At 59.4% G+C, this 24233-nt stretch overlaps 3 protein-coding genes across 4 annotated transcripts in view; 2 read left to right on the top strand and 1 right to left on the bottom strand.

Moving 5' to 3' along the window:
• JPH3 (junctophilin 3) overlaps positions 1–24233 on the top strand; it is a 111082-nt gene that overhangs the window by 38422 nt on the left and 48427 nt on the right. The gene's annotated exons all lie outside the window — the stretch shown is intronic.
• Positions 27–8814, bottom strand: CA5A (carbonic anhydrase 5A). Its single transcript, XM_056136998.1, has 7 exons — positions 8578–8814; positions 7456–7653; positions 6367–6485; positions 5821–5916; positions 5487–5549; positions 2206–2361; positions 27–1560 (listed from the first exon to the last, which is right to left on the bottom strand). Exons 1-7 carry the CDS (start codon positions 8711–8713, stop codon positions 1435–1437), a joined length of 894 nt encoding a protein of 297 aa, XP_055992973.1. The 5' UTR covers positions 8714–8814; the 3' UTR covers positions 27–1434.
• Positions 11415–24233, top strand: part of BANP (BTG3 associated nuclear protein) — a 38140-nt gene continuing 25321 nt past the window's right edge. For both annotated transcript variants that reach the window (XM_056136983.1, XM_056136984.1), the window contains exon 1: positions 11415–11566. In XM_056136983.1, coding sequence (XP_055992958.1) covers positions 11430–11566 — 137 coding nt within the window. In that variant the 5' untranslated portion in view covers positions 11415–11429. The remainder of the gene's footprint in view (positions 11567–24233) is intronic.

Raw genomic sequence — 24233 nt, forward strand, 5'->3', positions numbered from 1 at the left:
CATCGTAGGAAGTGCGATGAGACAGAGCAGTTCCAGAACATTCTATTAGAGAAAGTGCTGTGGGAGACAGCAATTCCAGAACAGTGTCGGAAGTACAAGGGAATGTAGTAGTTCCCGAATGTCCCACCATCATAGGAAGTACAATGGGAGAGAACAATTCTAGAACATTCTGTCATGGAAAGTCCTGTGCAACCAAGCAGTTCCAGAGCACTGCATCACAGGGAGTGCTGTGCTAGGGCACTTGCCCACGCTGTGCAGCGGGTGCCCCTGCAATCCTGATCTGTGGGCTGAGCTGTGTCGCTGGGTGGGGTGGGGTCTCTGCAGGGAGAGGGTGGGTCACACAGAGGCTATGACACGGCAGCGTCCCACTAAGGGGGCAGGACCAGCACGCGGCTCCTCCATCCTACAGCCCGAGGCTCTCCGGGTGGCCTGAGATCCATTTCATGAGAGACTCAGGAATGGCGAGGTCTCCCCAGAGACAATAATCTGGGGCAAAACCACACCTAAGGGTCCCTCCCTCTGTCCTGCCCGTGCTGCAGGCTGGGGACCGCGGCCTGTGTGCCCAGGAAGCCAGGAGCAGGGATGCTCTCCTGGGAGGGAAGGTGCATGTGTGCATGCGTGTGTGTGCGTGGGGGGTCTCCGTGGCCAGAGGTCCAGGCAGTCCCTGTGGAGACTGCAGGAGACCCTGAAACAGGGAGAAGGAACCCCCCTCTGCCCGCACAAGCCACCCTTGACCTCATCTCAGGCCCCTGGTGAGCTGTGGGCCTGGCCCTCCCGCTCCCTCACCACGGGGCCCCAGAGCTGGCTGGCGAGGCTGGGCTCCACCGCCCCACGGTCAAGCTGAGTCTCTACAGAGGAGAAAGTCTGCGGCTGCAGCCATAGAAAGGCCTCAAAAGCAGGTGCTTATCCAGGCCGGGATCTGGACAAGAGAAGCCCCTGCCAAGTGGAGGCTGGGAGACCTCTCTGCCTGTCGGGTGAGGGGGACACAGACCGCCCTGACCCCAAACCCAGAGCATGCGCCTGCCTTTTGTCTTCATGCTGGACTTGGATGGATGCCCAGCCTGGACTTGGGCACAGCTGCCCACGGCCTCCTGTCCACTCCCAGGAGGGACGATGTGGCCCTCTGTGTTTCAGACTTAGGGGGCGCAGATAAAGCTTCCCAGCGGTCGGACTCTGGTAGGAGATGGAGCAAGGCAGTGTGGGCCACAAGTGGTAGGTGGTGCGGCTGAGACATGGAGGGGCCTCGGGGCTGGGTGAGTCCAGGCCCGGGAGCTGCTCTGAAGGGGCTTCTGCAGCCCAGGAGGGTCCCAGCTGGCAGGACTCGGACAGCGACCCCCGAGTTTTCTCCCTATTTCATTTGCAGGCTCCACGTGACCGGCCCGGGGAGCTGGCGCTGGCGGGGCTCAGCTCTCCCCCGTTCCAGGCATCACAAGCTCAGGCGGCCCGGAAGGAGGCGCGGACCCTCCTGTCCATGAGGGGCTGCACGGGACGGAAGTTGTTGGCCATCGCCCTCTCTTCCTCACCGCGAGCCGACAGCAGGAGCGCACGGAAGGCAGCCAGCTGCGGGAGAGCAGCCGAGTGAGTGGCGGGGCCGCGCCCAGCCCACAGCGCACTGGCGCCCGGCAGGGTCTGAGGTCCTCGTGGGGCTGGGGAGCGAGCCGGCAGCCCGGCCGCCGCCCCAAAACACCAGGCACCGTGAGTCATGAGCACCCCAGTCACTGAGGATCCCAGTCACCGAGCACCCCGGGTCCACGGCAGCGGGAGAGAACTGGTTTAGGTGCTCTGAGGCGGGGCTGCTCTGGCCTTCTCCCTGGGCCCCCGGGACCCTTGGTGGGTGCTCATGACATCTTCTCAGCGTCGGTGGGAGGGCCTGGGGAAGCTCACGGGCTGGCCCCTGGCCGCACGGCCTCACACAGGAGAGAACGGCACCAGAAAACGGGAAATCCTTGGGAGCCCCAGGAGAGGGTCCCTCCTAGGTAGGCAGGGCTCTTCCCTGGGGGGAGCTGCGGGTCCACGCACGGCACCCCTGGAGAAGAGCGGGTGGTGGTGCGCCCACAGCGCCGGTCCCTAGGGTCCATCCTCGGCCACGCAAGCTCCCCCACGTGTGGGTCACCCCGGGAACACTCTGGCACGTCTCTGGGGCCGCCACTTGCCCTCGCCCACCCCAGGCGAAGCCCAAAGATCAGGGGTGCTGTGGGCGCTCACCTGGGCGGGGGACACTTCAATGGGTGTCTTGTGGACGATCCAGGTGACCGACTCGCTGAGGGGCGGTGTGGTCAGGGAGCCCGGGTAGGTCCAGTAGTCAGGGCAGGCCGGCAGCAGCGAGGCCGGCTGGAAGGGGCCCAGTGCTGCCCGCGTGTCCTGGGCAGGAGAAGGAAAACCTCGTCTTTGTGTCAGCAGGGAGGTCATGTGCCTCCAAAGTAGAGGCCCGAGGCCACGGGGGTCACCTTCGGGTCAGTGGCAAGCTCATGAGCCCTGTTTGGAGTGGGTGCCGCGCAAAGGCCCTTCTCACATACCTCGGGCAGAAAGGGTCACCCCCGACTGACAGACCCTGGCCCAGCCGCCCCTGTTGGTGCTCAGGGCTGACTCCTGGGGGCTGACGTAGGGGACCATGGTTGGCTGGCATGGATCCGGGTGGACTGCGTGTCTCCAGCCTCCGTGACCCCATTGTCAGCAGCAGGGTGGAAAACGGTGTGTCCCGGGGGTGCCATGGCGACCAGGCACCCACCCTCCACCCTCATGCTGATGGGGCGGGCACAGCTCTCCCATGCCCTGCTCCCCCTCAAACGGGGCTGCTGGGCCCCTGGCAAACCTGGGCTCAATGTTTCACACTCCCCCCCGCCCCCCTGTGACTGTTTCTGTGGCCGGAAATGTCACCTTTCAGGGAAACCACTTTCCTCCCTGAGGCCCTTGCTGGGGCCAGGTTCTACTGCAAGGCCACCTTCCCTCAGGGTCACACCGTCAGGCCATGCCTGGGTGACCCTTCAGTACCCCTTCTCGAAGGCCTGGTTTTAGGGTTTCCAATTTTCCAGGAATACAGGGATGGATTCTGAGCTGACCATTGATGCCCCCACCATGCACCCCCCACCTGCCATCCACCGCCCACCCACCCACCCCTGTAGGATAATGTTGTCTCATCCTTCCTCCCTGGCCCCTGGGAGCTTGTGTTTGTTGATTGCCCCCCAACCTGTCAATTACCTCTGTCTCCTGATCAGACTCTGACTGTCAATATTGTCTTTCTCTTCTCCTTACTGTCCTTTGCATGGTTAGTTATTTCATAGCAATTGCTTTTTTTATGGATACAGGAAGACTGTTAAGAAGACAAGCCTGGGGGGCTGGAGCGATAGCACAGCTGCGGCAGATTCCCAGCATATGCTCCCCCAAGCACCGCCAGGAGTAATTCCTGAGTGCTTGAGCCAGGAGTAACCCCTGAGAATTGCCAGGTGTGACCCCCCAGAAGCCAAAAAGCCAAAAAAACAAGACAAGCCTGTGGCTTGGGAGTTGATTGACTCCAGATAATAGACCTCCCGGACATCTGCTCTCTCGACTTAAGCCTCAGTTGTCCTTACTTCCTAGATCCCCCAAAGCAGGGTTCCGACGAGGGACTGGACCCAGGGCGAGTGGTGAGCTATGAGATACCCTGGCATCGAAATGGGCCTGGCCAAATGCCCTAATGCTTAACTATAAGTTAAGAGCTTGGTCATGGACAAATTCTGTCACGATCCAAAAGTAATAAGAAAAAAGATTTGGACCCTGCTGGGGTTAGGAATGATTAATCTGGCCTGAGCACTGTAGTCTGAGTCTGTAGCGAGATGTCCCCAGGAGAGTCACCCTACAAGCCTAAAAGTGTCTCTTTCTGTGTCCATACAGAATGGTAACTACCAGGAAGTAGAATTAAAGATGTTAATTAAGTTGCAGGTCTAAGGGGAGGAGAAACACACCTTCAGGGCTGTTTTGCCCTTGTGGGCTGCAGGTGGTCGGGAAACCGGGAAAACATTTTTGATCACGCTTCCCATGGGGAGGCTGGCTGGGGAGGCGTGGAGGGAGGGAAAAAAGAGCGGCTGCGGGGAGAAGGGGGGATTGAAGGAGACGGAGACAGGAAGAGACTGAGTTGGAGGAGAAGCCCGCGAGAGAGGGCTGAGAGGAGAGTGAGACGGACTGGGGAGGTTGGGGAGAGTCACAGAGAGCCTTGCAGGGCGAGTGAGAGAGGGTTGGAGAGAGCTGGGAGAGGCGAGAGATGGAATAAAAGGCAACTGGTCAGCAACCAGCTTAACCCTCGTTCTTCCTTCGTCCGTCCAAGGCAACAGCCGTCCCGGGTGGAGGAGCAGCTCAAGAGCACCGAATGCGGGCGGCGAGAGAGAGAATCGCCCGGGAGCCCGCAAACATCTGTTAATGAGTAACCCCGCACGAGAGTGTTCACACAGCTCCGAGAGAGGGGATTTTACACACCCTTACACACCCGCCATCCACCATCCCCCCCCCCACACTCCCCACCGCCATCCACCCACCTTTTCATTCATTCTCAGCCACTTGCAAACCCAAGTTCACCATTGGCACTGGGGACGCGGGAGCTTCTGTGGCAGCACCCAGGCGCGTCTCCCTGTGGCCGGGAGCTCACGAGGCTGAGTGCTGCGTGCATCGTGGCCTGCACACCTCACTGAAGTCAACAGGGTGGGGCAGGCCTTGTGGTGCCCGCCGGCTGCACCTCTGTGCATACTTCAGGTCGGGGCAGAGCTGCAGGGGTTCAGCCTAGGGCTGTGGGTCCCTCTGAGGGCTGCACAGAGCCGAGATTGGCCACCCCGTGGCTACAGTGGCCCCAGGTGCCCGTCTGTAGGTCCCCCAGCCAGGCCCGTGGCCCTTCCAGGGGGGACAGACGCGCAGAGGCCAGCAGGGAGCCTGGCGGCACCTCCCTGCCAGCTGTTTCCCGTCCTTCGGGGGCCTGTTGTGCAGACTGCCCAGGTGACCTGGCGGCTGGCCAGCGGGGGGTCACTCGCACTGGCCTTGGGCGCGGGAGGGCGACATCAAGGGGCTCTCTGGACAGATCAAAGGGTCCCTCATGTGCGGGAGGAAGGGCTGCGGCCCTGGCCAGGCGGCTGGGTCATTGTCAGGCCCCCGAGCCCACCCGTCCCACGGCCCGGCCTGCTCCATCGTCTCAGAATTCTTTTGTTTGCTTTCGAACAAATAAACTGTATTTCTCTGGAATTTCCATTTCTCCCTCAAAGCCCTTCCTCAGCTGGTGTTGGGAGAGGGGTATTGTCCTCCCGACCTTGGGGTCTGGGCTCGCAGCCAGGACTCCCCAAAGTTCCCCTTGAGGGGGCACCAAAGTCCTCCAGGGCTAGTGGGGCGGGTCAGCTCAGGAGTCCCCAGTGGCTTCGGAAAAACGTCCCACAAAGCACAAGGCCTGGTGGGGGGGCAGCAGGACGGGGCTGGTCTCCACAGCCCCCCACCCCGTCCCTCGACCCCTCCCCCCTGGGCCCGGCCTGTACCTTGTGCCTGATGGCTGGCAGGATGTCCACCAGCGTCTGCAGGGCCTGGTGTGGGGCCCCCAGCTGTGGAACAGGGGCGGCTTGTGAGCTGCGGCGCTGACCATTCTGGGACCCCAGATTCACACAGCAGCGCTGGGCTGGGGCTGAGGGGGCAGTGACACCTGGCAAGGCCCCGTAGAGAGGAGGGCGAGGCTCCAGGACAGCCAAAGGGGGGACGAGGAGAACACAGAGGCCGGGGGGTGCGGGGTCGGGAGCGGAGGACAGAGCGGGGGGGGGGAGGTCGGAGCGAGCCGGCCGGGCACAGCGGGACGCAGGAGCAGGCGGGCGGACCCACCTGGAGGAGGACGGCCAGCACTGCCAGGCCCTCGGGGCCGCCCGCCGCTGCCTGGTAGCTCGGGTACTTCACAGCGTTCCAGTGTACCACATGCAGCTGCCACAGAAAGGGGTCCACCCTGAGGACCCCACACCCACCTCCCCGCACCCCTGCCACGCCTGCTACATCTCGGGGACCATGCTTGGGGGGAGGTGGGAAGGGGGTCCCGTCGACGCCGCACTGCGGGGACTCCCCTGACCTGCCCCCTCCCTCGACAAGCTCACCCAAGAATCTGCGGTGGTGGAGACCCGAGTTTGGGGCAAGTGCGGAGGCCGGTTCACCCTGACCTTGACTCTGCGGAGCTTTCCCGAGTCCAGGGGGCCGGCATGTCAGCTGGCCCCACGCTCGGCCCTGGCCCCGGGCGTGGCAAGTGCTCAGGCACACCCCATCCCTGTGGGAGGCTAGCTGCAGCGCCCCCCACACCCCTCCCGGGCAGGGGCCGCCTCGTGGCCTCCGCAGCTCGTCACACGGTGATGCTGGGGGACGGCCCGGGCCGTGTCCACGCACCTCAGCCGGGTACACGTGCTCATCCACCGTGTGCTCCGATCCACACGCGTCAGCTGCCCCCCAGTGGAAGTGCAGCTGCCGGAGTCGGTAGTGGTTCTGCAGGGGACCCCCGCTGACCCCTGCAAAGGCGCCAGGACATGCGTGAGGGCACCTCGGGCTGCCTCCTGGGAGGTGGGCCCCAGTCTGGGTGCAAGCCTGGGCTTGTCTGCACACTGGAGCAGTGCCCATGGGTATGGGGTGCCCAGGACCATCCGCAGGGGCTGGGCCGCAGCGTTCCTGACCTTTTTTTTTGTTTTGCTTTTTGGGTCACACCTAGCGATGCACAGGGGTTCCTCCTGGTTCTGCACTCAGGAATCACCCCTGGCGGTGCTCAGGAGACCATATGGGATGCTGGGAATCGAACCCGGGTTGGCCGCGTGCAAGGTAAACGCCCTACCCGCTGTGCTATTGCTCCAGCCCCTGCGTTCCCGACTTGAATTTAGGAAAAGGCTGCCTTTCGGGAGAGAGCATCAGTCGTGAGACTCAGCCTCCCAGTGGGCTGAGTGTGTGACAGCCGCACCTGGACACGTGAGCCCGGAGGTACGTCCCAGCGGGGCCCCAAGCACCCCTGTGGCATGAGGGTGTCCCTATTCGAGGCCTTCAGGCAAGGTAAGCGGCCCCCCCTGCTGTGATCACACTCTGGGCCCAGCTGTCGCTTACCCATTCTTGGTGTTGCTGTGGCTGGCACCAGCGCCCCCGTGTGGCAAAACCTGCACCCACAACCCTGTCTTCACTGGCTGCCGGGGGCTTGCTGGGCACAGAGGCCGACACCCCCTCCCCGCACTTCCAGAGTCTGCCCGTGGTCACTGCCTACAGTCACTGCAGTCCAGAGCGGAAGAGCAGACGAGGAGGAAGAAGCCAGCCAGGACAGTTCCGGCTTTTAATAGGAATTTTCTGTGGCAGAAACTTCACCTCGCCAAATCACCCCCTTACCTAATCCCCCCTTACTTGGTCCCCATAACCTGATCCCCCCTTACCCAAACCCCCCCTTACTGACCCCTCTTACCTGATTCCCCCTCAACTGATTTCCCCTCATCTGCTCCACCTCACCTGATCCCTCAGTAGAGTCGTCGAACTCCACCTGGAAGAAGTAGCCCGTGTTCCAAATGTGCCGGCAGGTGGCCGCGTCATAGGCAACCCTGAGTGGTGGCAGCTGGGGGTCGTACACACTGTCCCTCCGGCTGATGTTGATCGGGGACTGGCGGCTGCCTCCCGGCACGGGGACTGGACCTTTCCAGAGGGGGTGCACTGTGGGGGGTATGGGGGAGCAGATGGTGGGGTCCCCAGCCTCAGGGGAGACATGGGCACTGTCCCCAAGGAAGTCCCTCCTAGGTCCCTGGTGGGGGACATTTCTGGCTGTGTGGTCAAGCCCGCTCCGCCTCCCCTAGGGTCTCCGTCCTGTCCCTGTCTGCCCATCTTTAGTTCCACCAGGCTTGGGGGTGCCGAGGGTTACATCTGTTTTATTCTTTTTTCTTTGGGGGCCCAACTGGCAGCTCTCAGGGGACACAGACCATGCTGGGAACCGGACCCGGGCTGCCGTGTGTTGGCTCCCAGTGAGAACACGGTGTCCCAGCCGGAGCACCAGATGCTGACTGTCTCCCTGATACACGAGGCCCTCAGTTGCGGCCTGCACTGGGCAGTGCTGGCCACTGTGAGGGCTCTTCAGGGCAGGCCTAGGCCCGGGCACCCTCCAGTTAGAGTCGCGGCTGTTTCCTGCCCCTGCACGCGTGGAAGGAAGCTTGGCGGGGAGATAGCTCACTTGCAGCGTGGCCAAGCTGGGGCACAGAGCAAGGGGCCCATGACTCAGGACCGGTGGCAGGCAGGCGCCTCACCCCAAGGATTGGGAGACAGGCAGGACCCCCTGGGCTGCGCCCCAAGCCCACACCACAAGCCTGGGGTTCTCAGGCTGAGCCCATGCAGGCGTTAGCCCAAAGGGGGCAAAGGGACATATGTGTCACCGTAAACCCTTCTGCTGCTGACGTCCCCCTGGACTCTGTCAGACACAGACTCGCGGGCTTGTGCCAAGTAGCACCTCACTTCAAGGACCCTCTTTTCCCTCTGAGGGGACCGCACTCTCTGGACACCACGCAAAGCCCAGCAGAAGTGCCGTACCTCGGGCTCCGATCACCACGCCCGCAAACCCCATGTGCGCAGAGACCTGGGGCTACTTACAAGCGACGTTCCTGCCCGTCTGAGTGCAGGGACCGTGTGAGTGTGCCCGTGTCAGCCGTGGGGGGTGGTGGGGGCCCCAAAGGGATCCTATCCAGGGCGGCGAAAGCCCCCTGCCCAGCATTGGGGTTCTTAGCATCTTGGTCTATTTCCCAAGATCTCTAGGTCTCTTTCCCAGCAAAGAGAGGGTGAACCATCCGGTCAGTCTCCGCCTGGACCCATGAGCAGAGCACGCCCAGTACCGAGACGCCCCCAGACCCTGACCCAGTGGTTAAATTTCAACTCTGCACAGACGGCTGCAGGGGTGCTGTCCAGACTGGCTTAGGGTCAATTGGTCCCAGGGTCAGTGACCTCTGCTGAGGACAGGTGCCTGGTCATTGCACTAGAACCAGGTCGATAGTGGCCAAAAGCCCCCTTGTCCGAGTTTTCTGAGCATCTGTGCCGGTAGTGAAAGAGGGGTCACGTCCTGGTCTTGATGTTCATCCCCGGGAATGAGGCTGAGCTATGCATATAGAAAACAGCACGAGAATGTGTACAGGAGGGGGAGGGTGGCAGGCACCCACGGCGGTAGAGCAAAGGGCAGTGCGGGCAGGCCACACAGGCAGACTCCCGGGCACACGCACACACACATATCTGAACATGCACACAGATACACACACGGGCACATGCGCACACCTGAACATGCACAAAGACACACGCACACACACATACCTGAACATGCACACAGATACATGCATGAGCATACGCACACACCTGAACATGCACACAGACACACTCATACACACATGCACGGTACATGCATACACACATCTGTACACAGAGAGACACTTGCACGAGCAAACGCACATCTGCACAGGCACATAGGCGCATGCACAGGCACACACACAGACACACGCCCGGGCACACACATACACACATCTGCACACTCAGACACACACATGGGCACACGCACATACACATATGCACATGTGCACAGGCACACGCAAACCTAATACAGACTTCTCCACAGCACGGGACTATACGTACAACAAGAATATATGTATACAGGGCTGGAGGAACAGGACAGCGAGCAGGGCTTGCCCTGAACGTAGTGGACCTGGGTAGGAGGCAGCAACGCAGAGGGTCCTCTGGCACCGTCAGGAGTGACCGCTGAGCACAGGTTGCTTTGGGCAACCCATACTGCACTCACAGGACACCCTGGCCTCCTTTGAGCCGCCACAGCATGCAAGGTAAGCGCTGCCCTCCTGTGCAAGCTCTCTGCCCTGCGTCACACTCTTGGGCAATAACTTTTAGTGACTTCACAGATCTGTGAAGCTGCGTCCGGCCTGACACACGGGAGAGGCTGTAACGGAACTGTGGCCTTACCCCGCCCCGGAGACCCCCGACCCAGCACGGGCGTTCATTAGGCTTTGTGTACCCTGAGGTCCACCCATGGGCCTGGCTCGGTGATTGTGCTTGGTTCAGAGCCAAACTACCAGGCAGCCAGGGAGTCATTGCAAACCTCTCCCGCACGCAACCCCCTCTGCCCTGTGAAGAGAAGCCTGGTCTTGGAGCAGTGCCAGGGGTGGCGCTGGGCAAAAGGGCACTGCCCACTGCTCCTAGGATGGGGGAGATGGGGGGTGGTTTGTGCCCTCAGTCCCCACCCCACCCCCACCCCTCAGAAGCCAGTGTTTCAGATTCCAGCCAGCTTGTCTGGGCAGCCATTTCCAGATCTCTCTGAGTACCCCAAGTCAGCCACCTGAGGTCCACACAGCTCGCTAGCTGGGCTGACCTTCTGGGCTGCTTTGGAATCCGAGGCACGGGTGCCTGCAAAGGAATTCAGCGGTGTGCCTCAGTAGAGCTGCCAGTGTTAATTCTGGAAGAAGCTCTTACTCAATAAGGTTGCTCAGGGTCGCACAGCTGGTGACTGCTCCGAATGCAAAATACCCAAACAACAAGAACCCTGAAGGTTTTTATTATCTGTAAACGGGAAGTGGGCGGAAACTCAGCAAAGCTTCTGTTTTCCAAACCAAAATAGCACCACTGCCATGCTAGTGTCTGGATGATCAAAGACATTCCTGATGGTTGAAAAAACATAGAAAACAGAAAATAAAGGAGAAAAATGCATGTCATCAGTAGTGGCATTTCTGCAGTTGGGGAATTTTTTTCGACCGGTACCCACAAAAGGGCACTGACGCGAAATAATTCGTGCTAATTACTAGCAAGAGAAAAATTTGATGCTAACAATAATACTAACGATCCTGCTAAAATACTAGTACTAATGATCCACACTCATCCGCAAAACGGTGTACCGGAGTGGATGTATCACGTGAGCTGTCTGCACTCAGTCACAGACAAACTCTAGGAAGGAGCGCGGGGCGGACGGGCCCACAGCCTGTCGGGCTCGGGGACCAGCTCCTTGGGGCTGCGCGCGCAGTCATTCCCCGCGCGTCTTCACTACAAGTCCCAGAAGTCCGTGGGGCACAGGGCCGGGAAAGACTACAAGTCCCAGCAGGCTCAGCTCGGACTGCGAGTCCCAGAATGCACCGCGCGCGGCTCGCTCAGAGCCCGCCGGGACATGTAGTCCTCGAGGGGAAGCACATTCTTATTCCTCGCAGCCCAGAGGGTACGCGAGTGCCCCCGCCGGCTCTGCGACGCGACTCCTCCCGGCCCGGCAGGGGGCCGAGCGTGCGGCGGGGGAGAAGCAGCGCGCCCGGGCCCTCCCCGGGCGCCGGAGGACGACGCGTGCGCACGCCGGCCGGGAGCGGGGCCGGGGAAGGCGCGCGCGGGAGGCCTCGGAGCCCCGGCCCCGGCCCCGCCCCCGCCCCCGCCCCCGCCCCGCCCCCGGCCGCTCGGCTCCCGGCGCGCCACGGAGCATGCGCAGACGCCGCCGGCCGGGCGGCCGCGGGGAGCGACTCGCGGCGCCTGCGCAGAGCGGCGGCTTCTCTCGCGAGGACGGACGCCATTATCGCATCTCCCCGACAAACACCACGAGAATTCCGCAGCCCACACGGTAATTGCAGCTCCCGCAGCCGGTCGCGTCTCCTCCTCCCCCCTTCCCGCGGGGCGAGACGAGAGCGAGATCTCCTCCGCCCTGCGCCCTGCGCCCTCCTCCGGCCGCGCCGCCGCCGCCGCCGCCAACGGCCCTGTCAGCCGCGCCGCCGCCGCCCGCGTCAGCGCGCCCGGCCGCCGCCGCCGCCGCGAGCTCCCGGGCCGCCGCGCCCCCTCGCGCCGCCGCTCGGGCGCCGGGCGCGGCTGTGGACGCGGACGCGCCGGCGCTGCCCCCGGGCCGGGCCGGGCCGGGCCGCGCCGCCTCCTCAGGCCGCCCGCCCGCCCGCCCGCGGGGGGAGGCGCCCCGGCGGGAGCGGGGATGGAACCCGGGCCCGCCGCCCCGAGCCGAGCCGGCGTCCGCGCGCCTGCCGCCTCCGGCCGCCGGGAGCGACGCCGCAGCCCCCGCTTCCTCACGGGCGGCCGGGCGGGCCGGGCGGGCGGGGCGGCGGGCGGGCGGGCGCGTCGGGGCCGCGTCCGTGGGTCAGGCCCGGGGCTCGCCCGAAGGCGGGGCCGCACGCGCACGCACACTCGCGGCTCGCGTCGTGAGTGGGCGGGCGGCCCCGGCCCCGCTCAGGACCGGGAACGCACACCCCGACGACGTGGGACTCGCAGTCGCGAACACGACACGGAGCAGCACGCCGGGCACGCCGTGGAGCTCTGGACTCAGGCGGGTGGGTCTGGGAAAGTTCTGAGCCCGAAGAAAAGGCGGGACGGGGGAGGAGCGCCGCCCCAGGACCTCGACGGACGGACCTTAGAAGGCGGCTCCGGCTGTTTCCTTACCTCGGCCTGCGCGCAGGGCTCAGGTCTTACTCCCGGCAGGCTTGGGGGCCCCTCGGGGTGCCGGGGAGTTGAACCCAGCCGCGCGCACGGCAAGCGCCCTCCCCGCCGCACTAGTGCTCAGAGCCTACGGAGAAACCTGCCCCCGAGTATTCCGTTCCTGTCGCCCAGTGATGGCCAGTAAAGAAACTGCGTGACGAATTGTTCTGGAGACTTTGGAACCAACTGAAGCACTTATTTTGCGGGTGTGTGAGCAGTTAGCCGTGAGGTGTCCTGGCTGCGTTTGGCGGTGGACAGAACCTGGAGCGCATTTAGTTCACGCAATAGAGTCCGTATTGGTGGGGTTTTGAATTTTTGTTTTTGCCATGTCCGGGAACAAACTTGCCCTGCATGTGGAAGGCCAGTAGTGTCCCGCCGAGCCGTGTCCCTGGCGAAGAGGAAGAGGGGTTGTGAAAGTGCTTGGTTCAGAGATGCCGCTTTGAAAGTCAGCTGGAGCGCTTCAGGCACTAACCTGGCCTTCAGGCCCTTGGACGAAGGCGCGTCCTCCATCCAGAAGGTGGGAGTGCGTGGACCCTTCATCTCACCTGACGTGCTCCACTGACAGCTTCCAAATCGCCCTCCGATGAGGCTCACAGCCCGCTTCCATGGCATGTTCTTAATCTGCGGGAGGGGATAATGTGGGCCACCATCAGGTGGGACAGTCAGGGAAATACCTCCGCTTCAGAACTCACATTTCAGTGCCTTGTGTCTGTCTAGAGTCAGGAATTACTCTGTGTCTGGAGCCCTCCTCCGGTGGGAGACAGACTCGAGTCACTCCTGGAGGAGAGTGGTGGGAGGCCAGAGCCTTGTGGGTAACCCCAGGCTTTCCAGCCGCAGCCCCAGTGGAAGGTTGGAAGCAGAGAGCATGGAGAGAAGCAGTGTTAATTCAGTGACAATCTGTGTGTGAGGGTGACGACTGTCTGTCTCTTCTGAGTTGCTCTGCGTTGGCATTTGGATCAGTGGAGCAGAGGCTGATAGTGTCCAGCATGTGCAAGACTCCAGCATAGCAGTGCCTGTGTATGGAGGTGCCGAGAGCCACCAGCACCCCAGTCTCCTGAGTAGGACTTGGCACCTGCTGGGCTTCCCCCTATAAAAAGGCATAAGGAAGGCACTGAGTGTTGGAGAGTGTGTGGGGGGGGGGCTGTGGAGGACAGCCATGCAGGTGGAGTGATAAATGCATTCACCCCGGAGCACAGAAGGCTGCCGTGGGCTCCAGTGAGATTTCCCTGTTCCTCAAGGTGTGAAACCAGAGAACTCTGCACTAGAAATGGATTTGCCCGGGAAAGCACAGTTGTGTGCCGCTGCTGCTGTGTCTTTGTTGGTGTGACCTATATGTCCTTGCATTTGGCAAGAGCAAGATCCTTGTAGATCCACTAAATCCTGTGAGTCCACAGCAGGCTGGACTCGGTTTCTGCCCTGTGCACTATTGCTAGGTCAGCCGGCAGTGCTGTCTGTCCCTGCGGGAGCCTTGGACCAAATGGCATGCCGAGGCTGTTTAGTGCCAGTGTTTCTCTGAGCACATGGACCTGCTCAGTGTCTGCTGTTTTCTGGACAGTTTGCAAGTGATTGGCTTAATTGAGGCATGGTAGGTTTTAAAGATTTGTGTGGTTTTCAGCTGTATCGTGTTTTGTGCAGTATGTGGCCTGGAATCAGTGTGGTCTATGATGTTAGGGTGAATGGAAACGGTTCTGGGGCCACACCCCCTCCAAGCACGGTGCTCATAAAACCTGCCTGGCATCGCTGCCCAGGAGTGGCTGGGCTCTGCAAGCCTGCTTGGCTGCCTTGGCACTGATTTCTAGGGATCCACTGTACCCGGTCAGAATTGGCCCCTCTCAGCGGCAGAGGGAGCAGCAAGATCATCCCGTCTGAGGCGCCTCCTGAGACGACGAGTGACTACTCTTTGGCTCCTGCCATTTCCCTGATAACACATTGTTCGCCACATGCCACCTTCTGCAGAGGGTCAGAGAGGTGGGCAGTGGTGGATTCGGGGCCTCTCGTAGCTGCCCCACTCCGGCCATATCCAGTAAGACCTGTGTGACTCTAGGAGCTCAGTCCACAGCACTCATGGGTGGTGGAGAAGCCAGGACAGGCTCAGGATGGGCCTGTCTTGTCCCAGATATACACCTGCAGACAGACTTCCAGCTTCCCACCTTGAGAGGGCCATCTGCGGGCACCTGCTGGGCTTCCCACGGGTCAGGAAAGGTGTGGAGAGGATAGGTCTGCAGCTCTGGATTTGGGAGAAACTTCTTGGAAAATCGATGTCAGTGGTGTTTGAGAAGTGTAACTAGTGTCGGCAGAATTGTTTCAAATGAGAATGCTTCCATCTATTCTTACTGCCTTTCTTGCAGAAGAAAAACCTCCCCATTTCCTTGGATGAATTACTTTTTTTCTTTTTAATGTAGGAGTACTGCTATTTATTCAGCCACTGATTAGGCTGATTGAATTGGATGTGAACTCCGCCTTTTTTGTTTTTTCATTTTTTATAATTTTATTTATTGAATCACCGTGAGAGCAGTTACAAAACTTTTGGGTTTAAGTCTCGGTCATACAATGAAACACCTGTCCCTTCACCAGTGCCCGTTCTCCACCACCAAAAACCCCAGTATACCCCATCCTACACCCTCCCCCCTTCTGTAGGGCAGATGATTTCCACATTACTCTCTCTACTTTGATTACATTCAATATTTTGACATCAGACCCACCATTATTATTTGGAATTTTACCCTGACACTCAGTTCTGCCGAAAAGGCAACAATGGAAAATTTGTTTTCTGTTGCTAGTTATGAATAACATATGATGTCACATGGCTGCAGTAGTGGCTGCGCGATTTTGAAATTCCGAAATTTTCACAAATCTGGAGGGATTTCTGCCAAAACCTGCTGGGTTCCGAGATTTGTTCCTGAGTCTCTTGGATCATGGCCGTTAAGCAGCTTGATCAGGAGCAAGAGAGGCCATTCTTGGGCGGCAACTCATGGTCTGGTTGGGGTGGGGAGGAAAGGGCTGGCTCCACCCCCATCCCATGACTCCCCGCGTGTTTCATCACTGCGGCCCCAAGCCTGACTGTCCAATGGCCTCTGGAGGATGGTGGCCACCAAGCCACCAAGGGGGAGCAGGTGGAGGGACAGCACCCTTTCCCCCCTGGGGTGGCCCGGCGACTGCAGGGACCGGACGTATTTCTGCAAAAGCCGCTGGGTTTTGAGATTTGTTTCTGAATCTCCAGGATCATGGCCGTTAAGCAACTTGATCAGGAGCCAGAGAGGCCGTTTGTGGGCGGCGACTTGGGGTCTCGTTGGGACAGAGAGGAAAGGGCCGGCTCTGCCCCCATCCCGTGAGGCCTCGCATGTCTTGTCACTGCGGGCCCAAACCTGACTGTCCAGTGGTCTCTGGAGGATGGCGGCCATTGGGCCGCCAGGGGGAACAGGCCAAGGCACAAAACCTATTCTCACCTGGGGTGGCCCAGCGCCGGTAACCTACTGCAGGGACTGGACGCATTTCTGCCAAAAGCCGCTGGGTCTCGAGATTTGTTTCTGAGTCTCTGGGATCATGGCCCTTAAGCAGTTCGATCAGGAACCAATTATATAGCCGAGCCGGAGATGGTTTGTGGGTATGTCTCCCATATACCTAACTATTGGCCGTTTACTTTCTTGGCAAACTTTGCCCCAAGTCTTTGGGGCCTGCCCAAAGGCACAGCAGCAATTTTGGGGTATCTGGAAGTCTGAAGGCGCCATCAGGCTGCTGATGCACTCGCCTCACAGGTACAGACTGACCTGACGGCACCAAACCCCCTACTTTTTTTTTCCTTGCAAACTCAGATACTGCAAAATTAGGCTATATGTAAATGTACTGTTGGGGCTGAAGCGGCAGTGTGTAGAGCATATTCCTGGCTCTGCATTCAGGGAATCACTCTCAGCAGAGCTCAGGGGACCCTACTGGGGCTTGAACCCGGGTCATCTGCATGCTTGGTGAGCGCTTTAGCCCTGAATGATCTCCCCAGCGCCTTTGGCATAACTGTCGTCAGTTCGCAAATATTCCTTTCTTACATCTGCTCTTTTTTTCTCTCCACAGCTCAGTGCATGCATGCTTATGTGTGTATGTAGAGTTTTATTCCTTTGGAGCTGTGGGGGCGGGGGCACATCTAACTGCTCAGGGCTTACTCCTGGCTCTGGCGGTTCTCAGGGGACTATCGGGGATGCGTGGATAGGACCCAGGTTGCTTGTGCGCATGCTCCCTGCGGTTTTGTCTCTCCAGCCCTTAAAGATGCAGGGTGTGTGCTCAGCATGTGCCCCGAGTATGATCCTGTTGCCTCGTGGCCCCTGAGTCTCACCTTTCCTGAGCTCTGCGGTCTGCCAGGAGTGACCCGCTCTAAATAGTGGGGAGTCTCTGGAGAGAGCTCACGTGCTGGAGTCTGGCTTTCACCCCAGCATGGAATGCTGCCCTGGCGCTGCCCAGAGTGACCCTCGGACACAGCCGGCAGTACCCTCTGAGCACTGTTGGGTGTGGCCCCAAGCCCAGAGCAAACAAATGACATTTATCATGGCTGGAGCTCTTGTGAACTAAGCCCTGGGACCTAATTTCGATTTTATTCCAGTAGAGTCCTTGAGCAGCAGAGGCGGCTTTCTGTATTTTGGAGGAGTGTTTTCTCCCCAAGAATATTTTGCCCTGACTCACATAACCCTAAATTAGGCTTCACACTCTCAAGACTCCAAGTTCAGTAAAATTAGACAAAACTTGCCGGCTTACCACTTCCTTCTGCCATGTGGCTGGTGGTCTGAGGTGAGGATTGGCATCAGAGGCAGGACAGGCCTGGATGTGCCACATGTGCCAGATGTCAGTGGCAGGTATAAGCGCAGTTTCACTGGAATATGCTAGAAGTGTGGGTTCAAAGTGATCACAGCCTTACTTGGCACCATTACTAACTTTATTTAAGGAAAGGTTGATGTTGTTTTTTCCCGCCTGAAACACCCGGGTATTACTACTGGCTCTGTGCTCAGAAATGACTCCCGGTGGGCTTGGGGGACCATGTGGGATGTTGCGGATCAAACCCGGGCCGGCTGTGTGCAAGGCAAACACCCTCCCTGCTGTCCTTTCGTTCCAGCCCCAGAGGTTGAGTTTCCTAGGGTCAGCCAGTCTGCAAACTCCTGGGGGGCTGTGGTGGTGGGAGTTAGCCCCCAGGGCATCAGCTTTGAATCTGGGCCCATGCCGCTATTAGAGTCTAAATATTCTGGGTACAGAATAAAAGTGTTTACCCTGAAAGTCAAGTTGTCGTTGGACGAAGGTAAAGTAAAGTAAGTAAATGCCCTCCCGTTGATCGTCGATTTGCTTGAGCGGGCCCAGTAACGTCTCCATTGGAGACTTTGTTGTTACTGTGTCTGGCATATCGAATACTCTCGGTAGCTTGCCGGGCTCTCTGAGAGGGGCGGAGGAATCGAACTCGGGTCGGCCATGTTGGCTGCGTGCAAGGCAGACGCCCTACCTGCTGTGCTATCGCTCCAGCCTAGGACGAAGGTGAAGAGACTATTTCTGAAAGACAGATACCAAGTAAATAGTATTTCTTTAAAGTGCATTTATTTTTTGGTGTGGCAGATATTTTTTCTCCTTTTTTTTGCCACACCTGGTAATACTCATAATACTCAGTGGTTAGTCCTGGCTCTGCACTCAGGAACGAATCATGGTGGTCCTTGGAGGATCATATGGGATGCTGGGATCAAAGCTGGACTGCTTGCAAGACAAATGTCTTCCGCTGTACTATTGCTCTGACTTGCAAAGACGTTTTCTTAAAACCTAACACGTTTCATTGGTAAATTGCCCGGGAGGGGCAGACAGGCTTGTTTCAGAATCTCTGTGTAAAGCTGTGCTCAGGCTGTGTGAGAGGAGCCTCAGGACAGAGGAGGTGGGGGGAGCGTCCTGCCCTGGCTCTGTGTCTCCTGGGGTGGGCGGGATGTGACTGCTCTCAGGGACGCTTCAGCTCCTGCGGGCTGGCCTCACCTGCTGGCCACACGGTCAGGGTTGAGTGCCTCCTTTCATTTCTGTTCGTTCCTCGTGACGGTGGTGGGTGGGTCCATTAGACACGTGACTACTCGTGAGCTTTAGGAAAAGTTCGGCTGCCTTACAGATGCCACAGCCCAACTTGCCATCCTCTTGGATCTGGTTCAGGGACTCCTGAGTCTGTAGTGCAGTTTCTGACGGTTTAGGGGTTGGTGCCCAGTACTGTTCCATTACCACCTTGGACTGTGCTGGGCAGTATGATGGTGCTAGGGCACTGTCCAGCCCAGGAGCTGACGGTGTGGGGGTGTTGGCCCGTGTGAGGGTCCCTCAGCTCCGGGTCTGCCTCCTGGCTGGCTCATTCCTGAGTTCCCCTGGGGAGTGATGGCCTCTGAGGGGCTGCGTCCGGGTCTGGGCCAGCCCCCAGATCTCCCTCTGCTGTATGATTCTCTCCCGTTGGTGGCAGCTGTGGTGCCAGGATAGGAGGACGGATTCTCTTACGCTTTGGGCGCATGCTGAGGTCTAACCCCAGCACCACCTACCACCCTCTCAGCCCTGCCTGGAGGGACCCCTGAGTGCAGAGCCAGGAGTGAGCCCTGAGCACTGCCAGATGTGACCCAGAACCCCCGTACGAGCTCTCCAGCCCTAGTACTTTTGGATGTCCGTAGGATTTCTACTGCTCAGGTCTTTGGTTCCCTCAGCCGCCTCCCCCCTGTTCAGGCTCAGCTGTCCCTGCTGGCAGTGTTCCCTTCCGCACCCAGAGGAAGTAGAAGATGAGAATCGAGAAACCAAGGTAGTCCTCGGGGGCAGCTGCGGGCTCTGTGAGGGTGCTGCTCCCGTCAGTGCCACAGTACAAGCTGCTGATTTGTTCCAAGCCCACTTCCTGGTCTTCTCGGCCTTCGCTCCAGAGATGGAGTGCGTGTATCTAGTGGCTGCCAAGCTCCGCCACAAGTTGGCATGCTGGGCACCTTCCTAGGGTCCTGTGAGATCTGGCAGAGTAGACCCAAGTGTCCGAATGTTCCTGGTCCTTAACCCAGGTCTCATGGCCGTTGTTTCCCTGGTCTCAGCTGGGTGCCTGCCATGCGCCAGGGGCTGCTGTGCCTCTGTTCGTGCAGCACTGGTGCCGAGGACAAGCCCCACTGTGACCATCACTGCCAGCGGAGCCAACGCCTGTTTGCATGGAGCAGTGATAAATGTTAGGTCCTTGTGACTCGCTGAACAGCAGCTGTCACTGCAGGGAGGCAGTTGACACTGGCCAGCAAGAAGATAGTGCCTCTGCTCCTGACACTGGACACTTCCAGCGGGGTCTGCGCTCTGGGCTGTGAGCATTGTGAACACGGTGCTTTTGGCTCGGTGATGTGGACTAATCCACCTGGGCACTTCTGGGAGAGCCCCGAGAGGCCTTGGAGGCTTGGAGGTGCCCACCCTTCAGTGGCCAGCCCCTCCGGGAGCTGTACAGTGCTGGCTGGGTTCAGGTTTGCAGGAAAGATTCCCCGCTGTTGCCTGTATAGACTGTTAAAAGTGTCCTCGCCTGCCAGCTGCTCTTCTGAGGCGGGAAGCTCCCATTGCCAACCCAAACATCAGCCTCAACTGTTGCAGCTGGTCACAGTGGATGCAGGCAGGACCAGCTCATTGTCCCATCAGATTTGGTGCTGAAGAGATCCGAGTCCTGCCTGTCTCTCCTCCAGATTCCCTTGTTTGGGACACAAGTTACTCTTTATAAAAATGTGTATCTTAATATGCAATGTATTGGTTTGTATGACACTCAAGTGAATAAAGAAAGTCAACCATTTTTGGGCCTACTTTCAGATACGCGTCAGTTGATAGAGGTGTCTACCCCAGCAGCCGCACTGGGGCCTGGACCTGCCGATACCTCCTCCCACCCTCCACCTGAGTCCGTGTGATGTCCATGTGATCTAGAAGCATGAACAGGAGCTGCCGTCTGGCCTCTCACCTTTATTGTTTTGGTGTAGATGTACTTGGGGCGCCTTAAGCCAGAGCGCTGGTGCTGTACGGTGACTGAGTGGCAGTCACTGATGCCACCCCCTGGTGATGTGGCGAGGGAGGGAGCAGCCGAGGGGTTCCCTGAGCCCAGCAGTGCATGCGGCCTAGCTGGGCTGACTCTCAGCCAGTGGGTTTGCCTGGGCAGCTTCTGTTCTGTGGGCATCTCTGCCGTTTTGCTCAGAGGGTCCTGCCTGGGCCTGTGGGGACACACTGTATATAGACTTGAGGAGCTCAGAGCTCTGGGCTGGGGGCCACAGGGGACCCCTCTTCACCTGTGCCTCAGGGCTTGTGCAGAACTGCCTCATGCTGGTTGCGGGTAACTGTGCCTTGTCGGGTGTCTGCAGTGTTGCTCGAACCATCTCTGTCCCTCTGAGGTGTCCACCATGCCTGCTACTGGCCAAGCTTTCTGGGAAGGGGCTGGGGTTCAGCTCTGCCACACGGAGTTGTCTAGGCCCCTTCAACTGGAGGTTTTGGCAGGGCTGGGTGGGAACAGCCTCGGGGTGCATCTGCCCTAGCGGGAAAACATCCTCTGATTGCCCAGTGGGGAGACAGGGCCTCAGACCCATATTTGTGCAAGGGCCGAAGCCCCAGTCCATGCCCAGGGACTCCAGTGTGGAAATGGACCCAGAGCACCCTCCGTTCCGGTGTGGATCCCAGAAGTTTGCAGAGATGCCTGCTCACTGTTCATCTCAGTCCCATAAGATTCCCATCTGTGTGCCCTGGGAATCTCCTCAGGGGCCAAATAGGTTGCTTTTGTACTGGAAAAGTCTTTTTTTCCTCTGTTTTTGCGTCTTTTGGGAGCGTCTGGCCCTCACCCAGTGGTGCGCTGTGGTACCCTGCGGCTGCTCCTGGCTGTTGGGGATGGTCCCAGCAGTGCTCGGGAGGACTCATAGCCTCCCCATGCATACCCTGCACTCCGACTCTTGGAACCTTCTGCCCCGCTAGGTTGCCACATTTTTAGGCCCAGTGCCAGTAGCCTTTTTTTTTTTTTAAATAGTCCTTGCAGTTGTTTTATGTCGTAGTTGACCAAAACACAAAATGAGAAATTTTTGCATTTCTGATTTTTCATCTGGTGAACAGCAACTGGTGGCATCCACTGGTGAGTGTCTGACAGACCTTCTGGTGCTACCCAATGACGCTGTAGGTGACCCTGCTCTCCTCCTCAGGCCGAGTCAGTTGCAGTGGAGCCCTGCTAGACGTTTCTGTGAAGTTGGAATGTAGACACAGAACTCGGGTAGGGGAGGGATGGTGGGGAGTGACAGGACAGAGGGAAGGGCATTTGCCTTTGACCTGGCGTCCACCACCAGCACCACGTATGGTCCCCTGATCTCTGCTAGGAGTCATCCCTGAGTGCAGAGCCAGGAGTAAGCCCTGAGCATCAGTCAGATGTGACCCAGGTCCCCACCACCCCCTGAACAAAAAATACCCCAAAATGAAAAGGTTCAGATCTGGCTGGGCAGCCACTCAGGCACCCAGGGGCCTCACACTGCTGTGGCTGACAGCGTGGTCTCGGGTCCCAGACCCACGCCCAGCAGTGCCAGGCCCGTCGTGTTGGCGCTTGAGCCTGTGTGATGCACCGCAGCCCCATTTCCGTGGTTGCTCTGTGACAGTGCCGCCTTGGGTGGCGGAGCGCGGTGTGTAGCTCCTGTGTGTGAGCGGGGGGACGGGACTGATGTGGGGACAGATGTTGAGCAGATCAGCTGGTCGGGGCCCGTACTTGGGGGACCGGAGAGCAGCAGTAGTGGGTGCTGGGGTGCATTTCAAATGGGGGGTCTTAGGCGGGTGTTGGGGGTGGCTGGCAGCCAGCACCTGACTTGGGAGTAAGGAACATTGGGAACTGAAGAGGGTGGGGCAAGGGCTGGATGCGGAGCAGAGAAAAGGAGAGACTGTCGGGAGAGAGCTTGGTGCCTCAGACTCGGGCCTAGCAGCCACTGGCACGTAGAGTCTGAGAGACTTCTCAGCTGTGGGCCTCTCATAGGTGCAGGTATGATCACCCTGTGGGCTGAGGAATAGCGCTATGGAAGGCTCTGGGCGTGTTATCCCAGATGCGTACGGCGGTGGTACTGCATCGTCTGTAGGCACACGCACATATACAGCTATGAGCCTACACCCGCATACATGCACACATGCACACACATGGACACACAGCTGTGGGACTACACCCACCTGCATGCGCGCGCACACAGGCACACAGCTGACGCACACATACATGCACACATGCATGCACAGTTGTGGGACTATACCCACTGGCATGCTCATACACACGTGTGCACATATGTACTCATAGGTGTGGGACTGCACCCGCCTGCGCACACACACAACTGTGGGATTGCACACACATACCGGCACATGTGCTTAGCCACGCATGCACACAGGCACACTGGGCAGGCCCCCGTTTGCTGGAGATGGTTGCACTCTGGTCACGTGGTGACTCGTGCCTGCTGCCAGGGCCAGGTTGGGAGGCTCCTTTCTGCAGCCTGGAAGAGACTTTCCTTCCTTCCCGTCACTCACAGCTCGCAGTTCCAGCTGGAGCCCGTGACTGGGCGTTCGCCTTGTTCCTGCCATGCTAGTATTTCTGGACTCTGGGAAATGGTCAGTTTGCTCTCCCGGGGACAGGGGTGCATCTCCCTGCACCCCTTTCCTGAGGCTTGTTGCTCGGGGCCTTTCTGGGCTGTCCTGCCATCCTCTTGCTGTCCACAGTGACCGTCGATGCCACAGAACCCTTTTTGTTTTTCTGTTTGGGTCACACCTGGCAATGCACAGGGGTTACTCCTGGCTCTTCACTTAGGAATTACTCCTGGCGGTGCTTGGGGGACCCGATGGGATGCTGGGAATCGAACCCGGGTCGGCCGCGTGCAAGGAAAATGCCCTACCTGCAGTGCTATCGCTCCAGCCCCGCCACAGAACCCTTTTAGTAGGCCATGGAGACTGTGGAGTTCTCATTGGAGAGCGAGGTGAGGGTGTGTGTTTGGGACAGGCTTAGAGCGGCTGGAGGCCAGAGAGAAGCCTAACTGGGCATTTTCCAACTTCCAGCTGCCCTTGGGAGACTGCCAGCCCGGGGGCCCCACCGTGGGCTCCGGGCTGAGCTTTTGGGAAGGTCTGGCAGGCGGCCAGGAGGTGGGGTCTGCTACTCCCTGTGTCTTGGGTCTCTCATCCAGCTCTTGCCATCCCTTGAGATGTCCAGGAGCCCCACGGGAGAGGACAGTGCACACGGCCGGTGCCAGCCCGTGCTGTGTCCTCTTAGTGAGGCTTGGCCTGTGGCTACAGTGTCCAGGGGCCAGGCAGGAGATGGGCTGCCTTTCACTGTGGCCCCCCCTGCCATTTGGGGCTGGGGTCCGTGCCGTGAACCCAGAGTCACGCACACCAGGCTGTGGGCTTCATTTGTGTTTTCCAGGTCACACAGCAGGCTGCGGGGCTGTCCGGGCTTGCACGCACACACGCAGGGGTCCTCGCTGGGGTTCCTGTGCTGCTGGCCGTGGCACTCATGCAGCCTCTCCTGTGCTCGTTGGGGGCCGTGCCCCTGTGTCTGGCTGCACCTGAAAGTCCTCTTTGGAACCAGGATTGCACATGCTCCTGCGGGACTCAGTGGTTTGAGCTTGGCGTGCATCAGCCCTGCCCTTCTGCTGACCCCGCCCCCCCGTCCCCGTTCTGGTCTGCGGCCTGTTTGCACTGCACAAAGGCGACTTGTGCGCACAGCCGCCCACCCTCCGCACTGTACAGACCCACAGGAAACCTGGACACTGGGGATGCGCACATGCCGGCTTGCGGGGTCCGTCCGTCCTGGGACTGGGGATGCGCACGTGCCGGCTGGTGGGGTCCGTCCTTCC

This window comes from Sorex fumeus, unplaced genomic scaffold (genome assembly GCF_029834395.1).
Source record: "Sorex fumeus unplaced genomic scaffold, SorFum_2.1 ptg000122l, whole genome shotgun sequence".
NCBI lineage: Eukaryota > Metazoa > Chordata > Mammalia > Eulipotyphla > Soricidae > Sorex > Sorex fumeus.

Bases quoted from the DNA above. Each gene is read 5' to 3' on its own strand.
- CA5A (XM_056136998.1), bottom strand. From the start codon at position 8,713: ATGCTAAGAACCCCAATGCTGGGCAGGGGGCTTTCGCCGCCCTGGATA. The intron at 5,917-6,366 runs GTGCGTGGACAC...TTTCTGTGGCAG, and splicing joins AGCACGTGTACCCGGCTGAG to CTGCATGTGGTACACTGGAA. The intron at 5,550-5,820 runs GTGGGTCCGCCC...CCTGTTCCACAG, and splicing joins TGCTGGCCGTCCTCCTCCAG to CTGGGGGCCCCACACCAGGC.